A 12918-nucleotide genomic window follows, 5' to 3' on the forward strand; every position below is an offset into this window, starting at 1 on the left:
GCCTGGCGTGGTGGCACGGCCCCTGTGGTCCTCTGGTCCCAGCTTCTTAAAGGACTGAGGTGGCAGGATTGACTGAGCTGGGCGAGCGGAGGTTGCCGTGACCTTTCCTCATTCCACTGCACTCCAGCCTGGGTGACAGAACCAGAGCACGTCTCAAAGAAAACCGCTATTTCTTTGAAGAAAGGAACTATCGGATTTCGTGAATAAATGCTAATAACTGGTACGATGGCGAAGTCAAAATAGTCTCACTAAGCACCGCATACAATCATTCCCAATCTTTTCACCCAGAACCCCTATGAAAGGCTGGCGACACCTTAATCAGCTTATTGAGGTTCTGAATCAAGAAGTCTAAAGCTGCCAATCAGACTTTCTAATTACCATGAGATGACCAGGTTAACAACCTCGAGTTCACCTCATAGGAGCTTCTGCAAGCTTCGGGGAAGGTTTGCATTCCAACTCAGGGCATTTCTTGGCCTCACGCGGGCTGGTAATCACAGGTCCGCGTGCCAGATATGACACACGCGAGCGCACACACACGCACACACGCACACACGCACACACGCACACACGCCCCCCCCCCACACACACACACAGACCCCCTTGCGTATATCTCATTCTTATGGGTGTACCAATAGTGAGGGGCAGAGAGAAAGACACAAAGACCTAAGCCACAAGGCAAAACCGAGCAAGGGCAGTCCAAGAGATCAAAGTCCTGTGCCCTGGGCTGTCAGCAGAATGGGTGCTGGGAAGCTAGCTTCTGGAAGCAGGCACCTGAGTGGATGCAGGTGCAAGTGAGAAGAGGCCTTCAAGCCTGAAGGACACGTATGGAGACAGGACAGGGAGCCACAGAGACACTGCCCTTAAGGAAGACAGAAAAGCATTCGTTCCGGGGAAGGGGACATGATCCAATCAGCGACGGTGTAAAACTCAGACAAGTCCGGGCACGGTGACCCACGCCTGTAATCCCATCGCTTTGGGAGGTCGGGGCCAGCGGGTCACCTGAGGTCAGGAGTTGGAGACCAGCCTGACCAATATGAGGAAATCCCGTCTCTACTAAAAATACCAAACACGCTCAGGCTTGCCGGCGAGCGCCTGTAATCCCAGCTACTCAGGAGGCTGAGACAGGAGAATCACTTGAACCCGGGAGGCGGAGTCTGCAGTGAGCCCAGATCCCACCATTGCACTCCAGCCTGGACAACAAAAGCAAAACTCCGTCTCAAAATTAAAAACAAAAACTCGGAAAAGCTCCCCCAGCAAGGGCCGGAGACAATGCCAGTCTCTATTTCTCGACAGCAATTCAAGAGAGAATCTCAGGCGGCCTGCAAACCTCACAAGACAGCAGAACATCCTCCCCAAGGCGGAGAAGCCACATGCTCTTTCTGGAGGTGGAGTAGCCACCGATCACCCTGCAGCCCCTCCCCACTCCCACCGAGAAACCCCAGTCCCTCGGAATCAAATCCACTGGCAACAACCTTTCTTCCTGGAAAACGTTTCCCCTGCCAAGATGGAAAACAAACATGATACAAGCAAATACAACTCAAAACACAAGGAAACAATTGGAGCAAGTTCTAGCCCCTCGTAGCTCCTCGATGCCCCCACAATCACGCTACTGCTGAAAACAGCGGCCGCACCCACTAAACTCATTCATGACTGGAGACCGTGACAAACCGTAGCAGATCACTGCTCCCACCGCGACACTCGCTCTCAAAAAGACACAAAGGAAACAAACCCCACACAAACTATAAACCTACCCCAAACAGAATTCAGAATCCACCGAAGGATCCTGCTGGTATACTACTACACTGACCCAGGGAAGTTCAATTCCCTTCCGACCTATTTACAAACTAATCCTCATTCTGGGAGCTCTGGAAGCATTGCCAGTATTGCGCTGGGGTCCTCTTCGTGAGGGAGCTGGAAGACTGGAAACACGGCAAGCACATTTCCCTCTTTCTCTACATACCACGGAGGGGTAATTCTCAAAAAAGCCTTAACACCTGAATCCTCATCCCCCGATTCTCAAGCTATAATCATTTTCCTTCTTTAGAAGACACACACACACACACACACACACACACACACACACTCTCTCTCTCTCTCACACACACAGAGAGAGAGAGAGAGAGAGAGAGAAAAGTCATGTGAGAATTTAAAAAGTAAGCCAAACCGCCATGGACAGCAGAAACAATAGCTGACATCATAGACATTTCAAATGGTCCTGTTTGCCTCATTCTGACTGAAAGATTAGAGTGGAATTCGGCTGCCCAAACCGTGGCACCAACATCACCTGCAGGCCAGAGCAAGCCTTTCTGAGGAGATTTTAAACAGCCGGTGGGAGCAAGATCCTGAAGCGTTTCCTCCAAGACTGCTAACAGGAGAGGAAACGTGGCTCTGCCGGCAGGATCCTGAAGATCAAGCACGAGGCCGTGGCTACCAAGAGGTGGCAGCGCTCCATTCAAAGCCACAGAGGAGCAGTCAAGAGCAGAGGTCATGGCCACCGTTTGGGGGGGATGCCAGAGGGATTCGGCTGGTTGACTTTCTGGAGGGCCAAACCGTGATCACATCTGCTCACTAGGAGAGCGCTTTCAGAAAGTCAGCCGCCAAAGCTGGAGCGAGAACAGTCCTCACCAGAGAGTTCTTCTCCACCACGACAATGTTCCTGCTCATGCCTTTCACCCAACAAGGGCAGCTGGGCAAGACTTGCCGCGGGAAATCATGAGGCGTCCACCTTACAGTCCTGATTTGGCGCCTGCTGACTTCTTTTTGTTTCCTAGACTTAGAAAATCTGTAAAAAGCGCCCAGTTTTCTTCAGTTAACGATGGAAAAAAGATTTCATGGAAATCGTCACATTCCCAGGACCCTGGGGGTTTTAGAGGGATGGGCTAGAGGGCGGGGAAAAGACACTGCTTCCAAAAGCGCATTGAACTTGATGGAGCCGATGTTGAGAAGTAAAATACACCTTTTTCATTTTTCTCTCTTAATCCCACTTTTCTACGAATGTTGGCAAGTCCCCTCACGCCACGTCAATCCTAGGTAAAGGGTTGTTATCCTCTGTGGGTTCTTCTTTCTACCATTTTGTCTTGCGGCGTTGTTATTTTCCGTTTTACTCCCAAGAAGATTCAGTCATGTGTCTTTTGGAATCCACAGACGTGGAACCTGCGAACACGGAGGGCCAACGGTAGAACTCAGTGGGGTGTGTCCAGGCTGAAATTAACCTAAACAAATTATGGGGCACAGCAGGCCACCTGACGTGGACCGTCCTGATTGGCCGCATTTTGCTGACGCAATGATTACGTATCGGGGCGGGGTAGCCCAGGGGCCAAGGGCGGTCAGGGCTTCAGCCCTGGGTGGGCCTGGGGCTGGCTATATAAGGCCGGGCTCTGGCACGGGAGCTCCACTCGGCCTTGGACGGCGCACCGCAGAGGTCACTCCAGGCTGTGGCTCCACATCCCGAGGACCAGAAGCGGGCCTGCTCAGCTGTCTGCAAGGACCGGCGCTCCAGACCAAGTGGCCGGCTGCACCGAGGACTGAGCTTGCTCCAGGTTGCCGTGACTCCACGCCCGAGGCCTGCGGTCTGCGAGGACCAGCGCCCCGCTGCTCCGAGGACCGAGCCCCCTCCAGGCTGCGACTCCACATCCCGAACCGGGCAGCGAGGACCCGCGACCCCAGACTTCGTGTCCTGCCGCCCCCAGGACAGAGCCGCGACCGCGGGGACAGCCAGGCCTGCACAGCTCTGCTGAGATGGCGGCAGGGTCCACTACGCTGCACGCAGTGGAGAAGCTGCAGGTGCGTCTGGCCACTAAGACGGACCCGAAAAAGCTAGAGAAATATTTGCAGAAACTCTCCGCCTTGCCCATGACGGCAGACATCCTGGCGGAGACTGGAATCAGAAAGACGGTGAAGCGCCTGCGGAAGCACCAGCACGTGGGCGACTTTGCCAGAGACTTAGCGGCCCGGTGGAAGAAGCTGGTGCTTGTGGACCCAAACACCGGGCCTGATGCACAGGACCCCGAGGAGAGCGCTTCCCGAAAGCGCCATGGGGAGGCTCTTCAGGACCAGGAAAAGGCCTGGGGCTTCCCAGAGAACGGGACGGTCCCCAGGAGCCCACCTGACAGTCCTGAGCACAGACGGACAGCACACAGAACACCTCCGGGGCTCCAGAGACCTCACCGAAGGTCTCCCAGTCGCGAGCACAGAGCCCAGAGAAAGCGCCCCAGAAGGGCCCCAGCTGATTCAGGCCCCCATCGGGCCCCTCCATTGCACACCGCTCCCCTCCCGACGCCCGAGGGCCCTGAGCCGGCTGTGCCCGGGAAGCAACCCGGAAGAGGCCACGCTCACGCCGCTCAGGGCGGGCCTCCGCTGGGTCAGGGCTGCCAGGGCCAACCCCAGGGGGAAGCGCTTGTGAGCCACAGCAAGGGGCACAAATCGTCCCGCTGGGCTTCCGCGCAGAAATTGCCTCCTGTCCAGGAAAGCCAGTCAGAGAGGCTGCAGGTGGCCGGCGCTGATTCCGCGGGGCCGAAAACGGTGCCCAGCCATGCCTTCTCAGAGCTCTGGGACCCCTCAGAGGCCTGGATGCAGGCCAACTACGATCTACTTTCCGCTTTTGAGGCCATGACCTCCCAGGAAAAGCCAGAAGCACTCTCCGCACCAACGTTCCAGGAGGAAGCCGCCTTCACTGGACACAGAGTGAATGCTAAGATGCAGGTGTACTCGGGCTCCAGGCCTGCCTGCCAGCCCCAGGTGCTGACGCTGCGCCAGCAGTGCATCCGGGGGCTTAGACACAATCCGGAGGCCGTCGGCGACGTGGGAGGGGTCCCCTACTCGGTTCTCGAACCCCTTCCGGAAGGGTGGACGCCTGATCAGCTGTATCGCAGAGAGAAATACAATCACGCACTCGCTGGGGACACAGATGAATTATGGAGGATTCATTGTCTCCGGGACTTCAAGGAAGAAAAGCCACAGGAGCACGAGTCTTGGCGGGAGCTGTATCTGCGGCTTCGGGACTCCCGAGAGCAGCGGCTGCGAGCAGTCACCACGAAAATCCGATCTGCACGTGAAAACAAACCCATCCGCCGACAGACAAAGATGATCTGTTTCATCTCTGGGGCCAAGACGCCTTATGATGCTTCAAGGAGGCAAGAGAAGTCTGCAGGAGCCGCTGACCCCGAAGAGGGAGAGATCAAGCCAGCCGCCAAAGCCGCGGGCAGCAGCCACGTTCCCTCCAGCCGGGGCGGCGTGGGCGGTGGCGATAGGGGCGGTGGCGGCCTGGTGGGCGGCGGGGACGGCGGCCACGGCGGCAGCAGTGGCAGCAGCGGCACGAGCAGCAGCAGCAGCAGCAGCAGCAGCAGCAGCACGAGCAGCAGCAGCAGCAGCAGCAGCAGCAGCGTCCTTCACCGGCTCCCTGAGAAGAGGGCCAACCCCTGCCTGAGCAGCAGCAATGAGCGCCCGGCGCCTGCCGCCAAAACCCGGAAACCGGCTGCCAAGAAAGTGGCCCCGCTGATGGCCAAGGCAATTCGAGACTACAAGAGGAGATTCTCCCGAAGATAAACTCAGGACTTGCCTTAGGGTTAAAATCTGGGGGGAGGAGGAACAATGCAAAGTCAATGCGGGTTGGGGAAAGAAACTTCCAGTGGACACCAGAACCTTTGGCTTGGTGCAAAGTTGAGCCTCTGCATTCTGCAGGTGTCAAGTGCTGGCCCTGTGATTTTGCCTCCCACACCCAGCCACTGCCTCCCTGCTTGGAGGCCACCTCAGAATTCAGAAGATGGGAACGCATTCGGGTCAACTCTACTTTGGCTGTTCACTGATCGTTTTTTGTTTTTTGTTGTTTTGAGACGGAGTCTCGCTCTGTGGCCCAGGCTGGAGTACAGTGGTGCCGTCTCAGCTCACTGCAAGCTCTGCCTCCCGGCTTCACGCCATTCCCCTGCCTCAGCCTCCCCGTAGCTGGGACTACAGGCGTGCACCACCACGCCCCGCGAAGTTTTTGTATTTTTTAGTAGAGACGGGGTTTCACCGTGTGAGCCAGGATGGTCTCGATCTCCTGACCTCGTGATCCGCCCGCCTCGGCCTCCCAAGGTGCTGGGATTACAGGCGTGAGCCACCGCGCCCGGCCACTGATCTTTTTCTAATTAACGACCTAGTTGCAATCATAAACTAGGTACCACATGTGAGATTTCCGTTTTTCCTTTCTTTTGAAATCAGCGAGTACATGAGGACTTCTTAGACACAAACTCTCAATCTGTTAGTTGGCACTGATAACTGCCACTCCACAAAATGTTTTGTGGTTCTCGTTGCTGTTGTTTTGTTTTAAAGAAACGGCCGGGCATGATCCTGTAATCGTGAGCCATCCTCCTTTGGGAGGCCGAGGAGGGCAGATGGCTTGAGCCCACAGGGTGGAGACCAGCCTGGGCCAAATGGAGAAACCCCGTCTCCACAAATGATACCACAATTAGCCTGGCGTGGTGGCACGGCCCCTGTGGTCCTCTGGTCCCAGCTTCTTAAAGGACTGAGGTGGCAGGATTGACTGAGCTGGGCGAGCGGAGGTTGCCGTGACCTTTCCTCATTCCACTGCACTCCAGCCTGGGTGACAGAACCAGAGCACGTCTCAAAGAAAACCGCTATTTCTTTGAAGAAAGGAACTATCGGATTTCGTGAATAAATGCTAATAACTGGTACGATGGCGAAGTCAAAATAGTCTCACTAAGCACCGCATACAATCATTCCCAATCTTTTCACCCAGAACCCCTATGAAAGGTTGGCGACACCTTAATCAGCTTATTGAGGTTCTGAATCAAGAAGTCTAAAGCTGCCAATCAGACTTTCTAATTACCATGAGATGACCAGGTTAACAACCTCGAGTTCACCTCATAGGAGCTTCTGCAAGCTTCGGGGAAGGTTTGCATTCCAACTCAGGGCATTTCTTGGCCTCACGCGGGCTGGTAATCACAGGTCCGCGTGCCAGATATGACACACGCGAGCGCACACACACGCACACACGCACACACGCACACACGCACACACGCCCCCCCACACACACACACAGACCCCCTTGCGTATATCTCATTCTTATGGGTGTACCAATAGTGAGGGGCAGAGAGAAAGACACAAAGACCTAAGCCACAAGGCAAAACCGAGCAAGGGCAGTCCAAGAGATCAAAGTCCTGTGCCCTGGGCTGTCAGCAGAATGGGTGCTGGGAAGCTAGCTTCTGGAAGCAGGCACCTGAGTGGATGCAGGTGCAAGTGAGAAGAGGCCTTCAAGCCTGAAGGACACGTATGGAGACAGGACAGGGAGCCACAGAGACACTGCCCTTAAGGAAGACAGAAAAGCATTCGTTCCGGGGAAGGGGACATGATCCAATCAGCGACGGTGTAAAACTCAGACAAGTCCGGGCACGGTGACCCACGCCTGTAATCCCATCGCTTTGGGAGGTCGGGGCCAGCGGGTCACCTGAGGTCAGGAGTTGGAGACCAGCCTGACCAATATGAGGAAATCCCGTCTCTACTAAAAATACCAAACACGCTCAGGCTTGCCGGCGAGCGCCTGTAATCCCAGCTACTCAGGAGGCTGAGACAGGAGAATCACTTGAACCCGGGAGGCGGAGTCTGCAGTGAGCCCAGATCCCACCATTGCACTCCAGCCTGGACAACAAAAGCAAAACTCCGTCTCAAAATTAAAAACAAAAACTCGGAAAAGCTCCCCCAGCAAGGGCCGGAGACAATGCCAGTCTCTATTTCTCGACAGCAATTCAAGAGAGAATCTCAGGCGGCCTGCAAACCTCACAAGACAGCAGAACATCCTCCCCAAGGCGGAGAAGCCACATGCTCTTTCTGGAGGTGGAGTAGCCACCGATCACCCTGCAGCCCCTCCCCACTCCCACCGAGAAACCCCAGTCCCTCGGAATCAAATCCACTGGCAACAACCTTTCTTCCTGGAAAACGTTTCCCCTGCCAAGATGGAAAACAAACATGATACAAGCAAATACAACTCAAAACACAAGGAAACAATTGGAGCAAGTTCTAGCCCCTCGTAGCTCCTTGATGCCCCCACAATCACGCTACTGCTGAAAACAGCGGCCGCACCCACTAAACTCATTCATGACTGGAGACCGTGACAAACCGTAGCAGATCACTGCTCCCACCGCGACACTCGCTCTCAAAAAGACACAAAGGAAACAAACCCCACACAAACTATAAACCTACCCCAAACAGAATTCAGAATCCACCGAAGGATCCTGCTGGTATACTACTACACTGACCCAGGGAAGTTCAATTCCCTTCCGACCTATTTACAAACTAATCCTCATTCTGGGAGCTCTGGAAGCATTGCCAGTATTGCGCTGGGGTCCTCTTCGTGAGGGAGCTGGAAGACTGGAAACACGGCAAGCACATTTCCCTCTTTCTCTACATACCACGGAGGGGTAATTCTCAAAAAAGCCTTAACACCTGAATCCTCATCCCCCGATTCTCAAGCTATAATCATTTTCCTTCTTTAGAAGACACACACACACACACACACACACACACACACACACTCTCTCTCTCACACACAGAGAGAGAGAGAGAGAGAGAGAGAGAGAGAGAGAGAGAGAAAAGTCATGTGAGAATTTAAAAAGTAAGCCAAACCGCCATGGACAGCAGAAACAATAGCTGACATCATAGACATTTCAAATGGTCCTGTTTGCCTCATTCTGACTGAAAGATTAGAGTGGAATTCGGCTGCCCAAACCGTGGCACCAACATCACCTGCAGGCCAGAGCAAGCCTTTCTGAGGAGATTTTAAACAGCCGGTGGGAGCAAGATCCTGAAGCGTTTCCTCCAAGACTGCTAACAGGAGAGGAAACGTGGCTCTGCCGGCAGGATCCTGAAGATCAAGCACGAGGCCGTGGCTACCAAGAGGTGGCAGCGCTCCATTCAAAGCCACAGAGGAGCAGTCAAGAGCAGAGGTCATGGCCACCGTTTGGGGGGGATGCCAGAGGGATTCGGCTGGTTGACTTTCTGGAGGGCCAAACCGTGATCACATCTGCTCACTAGGAGAGCGCTTTCAGAAAGTCAGCCGCCAAAGCTGGAGCGAGAACAGTCCTCACCAGAGAGTTCTTCTCCACCACGACAATGTTCCTGCTCATGCCTTTCACCCAACAAGGGCAGCTGGGCAAGACTTGCCGCGGGAAATCATGAGGCGTCCACCTTACAGTCCTGATTTGGCGCCTGCTGACTTCTTTTTGTTTCCTAGACTTAGAAAATCTGTAAAAAGCGCCCAGTTTTCTTCAGTTAACGATGGAAAAAAGATTTCATGGAAATCGTCACATTCCCAGGACCCTGGGGGTTTTAGAGGGATGGGCTAGAGGGCGGGGAAAAGACACTGCTTCCAAAAGCGCATTGAACTTGATGGAGCCGATGTTGAGAAGTAAAATACACCTTTTTCATTTTTCTCTCTTAATCCCACTTTTCTACGAATGTTGGCAAGTCCCCTCACGCCACGTCAATCCTAGGTAAAGGGTTGTTATCCTCTGTGGGTTCTTCTTTCTACCATTTTGTCTTGCGGCGTTGTTATTTTCCGTTTTACTCCCAAGAAGATTCAGTCATGTGTCTTTTGGAATCCACAGACGTGGAACCTGCGAACACGGAGGGCCAACGGTAGAACTCAGTGGGGTGTGTCCAGGCTGAAATTAACCTAAACAAATTATGGGGCACAGCAGGCCACCTGACGTGGACCGTCCTGATTGGCCGCATTTTGCTGACGCAATGATTACGTATCGGGGCGGGGTAGCCCAGGGGCCAAGGGCGGTCAGGGCTTCAGCCCTGGGTGGGCCTGGGGCTGGCTATATAAGGCCGGGCTCTGGCACGGGAGCTCCACTCGGCCTTGGACGGCGCACCGCAGAGGTCACTCCAGGCTGTGGCTCCACATCCCGAGGACCAGAAGCGGGCCTGCTCAGCTGTCTGCAAGGACCGGCGCTCCAGACCAAGTGGCCGGCTGCACCGAGGACTGAGCTTGCTCCAGGTTGCCGTGACTCCACGCCCGAGGCCTGCGGTCTGCGAGGACCAGCGCCCCTCTGCTCCGAGGACCGAGCCCCCTCCAGGCTGCGACTCCACATCCCGAACCGGGCAGCGAGGACCCGCGACCCCAGACTTCGTGTCCTGCCGCCCCCAGGACAGAACCGCGACCGCGGGGACAGCCAGGCCTGCACAGCTCTGCTGAGATGGCGGCAGGGTCCACTACGCTGCACGCAGTGGAGAAGCTGCAGGTGCGTCTGGCCACTAAGACGGACCCGAAAAAGCTAGAGAAATATTTGCAGAAACTCTCCGCCTTGCCCATGACGGCAGACATCCTGGCGGAGACTGGAATCAGAAAGACGGTGAAGCGCCTGCGGAAGCACCAGCACGTGGGCGACTTTGCCAGAGACTTAGCGGCCCGGTGGAAGAAGCTGGTGCTTGTGGACCCAAACACCGGGCCTGATGCACAGGACCCCGAGGAGAGCGCTTCCCGAAAGCGCCATGGGGAGGCTCTTCAGGACCAGGAAAAGGCCTGGGGCTTCCCAGAGAACGGGACGGTCCCCAGGAGCCCACCTGACAGTCCTGAGCACAGACGGACAGCACACAGAACACCTCCGGGGCTCCAGAGACCTCACCGAAGGTCTCCCAGTCGCGAGCACAGAGCCCAGAGAAAGCGCCCCAGAAGGGCCCCAGCTGATTCAGGCCCCCATCGGGCCCCTCCATTGCACACCGCTCCCCTCCCGACGCCCGAGGGCCCTGAGCCGGCTGTGCCCGGGAAGCAACCCGGAAGAGGCCACGCTCACGCCGCTCAGGGCGGGCCTCCGCTGGGTCAGGGCTGCCAGGGCCAACCCCAGGGGGAAGCGCTTGTGAGCCACAGCAAGGGGCACAAATCGTCCCGCTGGGCTTCCGCGCAGAAATTGCCTCCTGTCCAGGAAAGCCAGTCAGAGAGGCTGCAGGTGGCCGGCGCTGATTCCGCGGGGCCGAAAACGGTGCCCAGCCATGCCTTCTCAGAGCTCTGGGACCCCTCAGAGGCCTGGATGCAGGCCAACTACGATCTACTTTCCGCTTTTGAGGCCATGACCTCCCAGGAAAAGCCAGAAGCACTCTCCGCACCAACGTTCCAGGAGGAAGCCGCCTTCACTGGACACAGAGTGAATGCTAAGATGCAAGTGTACTCGGGCTCCAGGCCTGCCTGCCAGCCCCAGGTGCTGACGCTGCGCCAGCAGTGCATCCGGGGGCTTAGACACAATCCGGAGGCCGTCGGCGACGTGGGAGGGGTCCCCTACTCGGTTCTCGAACCCCTTCCGGAAGGGTGGACGCCTGATCAGCTGTATCGCAGAGAGAAATACAATCACGCACTCGCTGGGGACACAGATGAATTATGGAGGATTCATTGTCTCCGGGACTTCAAGGAAGAAAAGCCACAGGAGCACGAGTCTTGGCGGGAGCTGTATCTGCGGCTTCGGGACTCCCGAGAGCAGCGGCTGCGAGCAGTCACCACGAAAATCCGATCTGCACGTGAAAACAAACCCATCCGCCGACAGACAAAGATGATCTGTTTCATCTCTGGGGCCAAGACGCCTTATGATGCTTCAAGGAGGCAAGAGAAGTCTGCAGGAGCCGCTGACCCCGAAGAGGGAGAGATCAAGCCAGCCGCCAAAGCCGCGGGCAGCAGCCACGTTCCCTCCAGCCGGAGCGGCGTGGGCGGTGGCGATAGGGGCGGTGGCGGCCTGGTGGGCGGCGGGGACGGCGGCCACGGCGGCAGCAGTGGCAGCAGCGGCACGAGCAGCAGCAGCAGCAGCAGCAGCAGCAGCAGCACGAGCAGCAGCAGCAGCAGCAGCAGCAGCGTCCTTCACCGGCTCCCTGAGAAGAGGGCCAACCCCTGCCTGAGCAGCAGCAATGAGCGCCCGGCGCCTGCCGCCAAAACCCGGAAACCGGCTGCCAAGAAAGTGGCCCCGCTGATGGCCAAGGCAATTCGAGACTACAAGAGGAGATTCTCCCGAAGATAAACTCAGGACTTGCCTTAGGGTTAAAATCTGGGGGGAGGAGGAACAATGCAAAGTCAATGCGGGTTGGGGAAAGAAACTTCCAGTGGACACCAGAACCTTTGGCTTGGTGCAAAGTTGAGCCTCTGCATTCTGCAGGTGTCAAGTGCTGGCCCTGTGATTTTGCCTCCCACACCCAGCCACTGCCTCCCTGCTTGGAGGCCACCTCAGAATTCAGAAGATGGGAACGCATTCGGGTCAACTCTACTTTGGCTGTTCACTGATCGTTTTTTGTTTTTTGTTGTTTTGAGACGGAGTCTCGCTCTGTGGCCCAGGCTGGAGTACAGTGGTGCCGTCTCAGCTCACTGCAAGCTCTGCCTCCCGGCTTCACGCCATTCCCCTGCCTCAGCCTCCCCGTAGCTGGGACTACAGGCGTGCACCACCACGCCCCGCGAAGTTTTTGTATTTTTTAGTAGAGACGGGGTTTCACCGTGTGAGCCAGGATGGTCTCGATCTCCTGACCTCGTGATCCGCCCGCCTCGGCCTCCCAAGGTGCTGGGATTACAGGCGTGAGCCACCGCGCCCGGCCACTGATCTTTTTCTAATTAACGACCTAGTTGCAATCATAAACTAGGTACCACATGTGAGATTTCCGTTTTTCCTTTCTTTTGAAATCAGCGAGTACATGAGGACTTCTTAGACACAAACTCTCAATCTGTTAGTTGGCACTGATAACTGCCACTCCACAAAATGTTTTGTGGTTCTCGTTGCTGTTGTTTTGTTTTAAAGAAACGGCCGGGCATGATCCTGTAATCGTGAGCCATCCTCCTTTGGGAGGCCGAGGAGGGCAGATGGCTTGAGCCCACAGGGTGGAGACCAGCCTGGGCCAAATGGAGAAACCCCGTCTCCACAAATGATACCACAATTAGCCTGGCGTGGTGGCACG

The 12918-nt window shown here is 55.9% G+C and overlaps 2 protein-coding genes across 2 annotated transcripts; both read left to right on the forward strand.

Annotated features, from left to right (window-relative positions):
- Positions 1-2333: 2333 nt before the first annotated feature.
- LOC702543 (elongin-A3-like) lies at positions 2334-5718 on the forward strand. The gene is made up of 2 exons (XM_028837799.2): positions 2334-5278; positions 5426-5718. Exons 1-2 carry the CDS (start codon positions 3739-3741, stop codon positions 5542-5544), a joined length of 1659 nt encoding a protein of 552 aa, XP_028693632.2. The 5' UTR covers positions 2334-3738; the 3' UTR covers positions 5545-5718.
- Positions 5719-7023: 1305 nt separating this feature from the next.
- LOC144336434 (elongin-A3-like) lies at positions 7024-11996 on the forward strand. The gene is made up of 2 exons (XM_077975032.1): positions 7024-11733; positions 11878-11996. The coding sequence occupies exons 1-2, from the start codon at positions 10194-10196 to the stop codon at positions 11994-11996; spliced, it is 1659 nt and encodes a 552-aa protein (XP_077831158.1). The 5' UTR covers positions 7024-10193.
- Positions 11997-12918: the final 922 nt, after the last annotated feature.

This window comes from Macaca mulatta, chromosome 18, assembly GCF_049350105.2.
Source record: "Macaca mulatta isolate MMU2019108-1 chromosome 18, T2T-MMU8v2.0, whole genome shotgun sequence".
Taxonomy (NCBI): domain Eukaryota; kingdom Metazoa; phylum Chordata; class Mammalia; order Primates; family Cercopithecidae; genus Macaca; species Macaca mulatta.

Excerpts from the sequence above, each read along its gene's own strand:
- LOC702543 (XM_028837799.2), top strand. The coding sequence starts at position 3,739 with ATGGCGGCAGGGTCCACTACGCTGCACGCAGTGGAGAAGCTGCAGGTG. Across the intron at positions 5,279-5,425 it reads CGGCCTGGTGGGCGGCGGGG|GCAGCAGCAATGAGCGCCCG; the intron begins ACGGCGGCCACG and ends ACCCCTGCCTGA.
- LOC144336434 (XM_077975032.1), top strand. The coding sequence starts at position 10,194 with ATGGCGGCAGGGTCCACTACGCTGCACGCAGTGGAGAAGCTGCAGGTG. Across the intron at positions 11,734-11,877 it reads CGGCCTGGTGGGCGGCGGGG|GCAGCAGCAATGAGCGCCCG; the intron begins ACGGCGGCCACG and ends ACCCCTGCCTGA.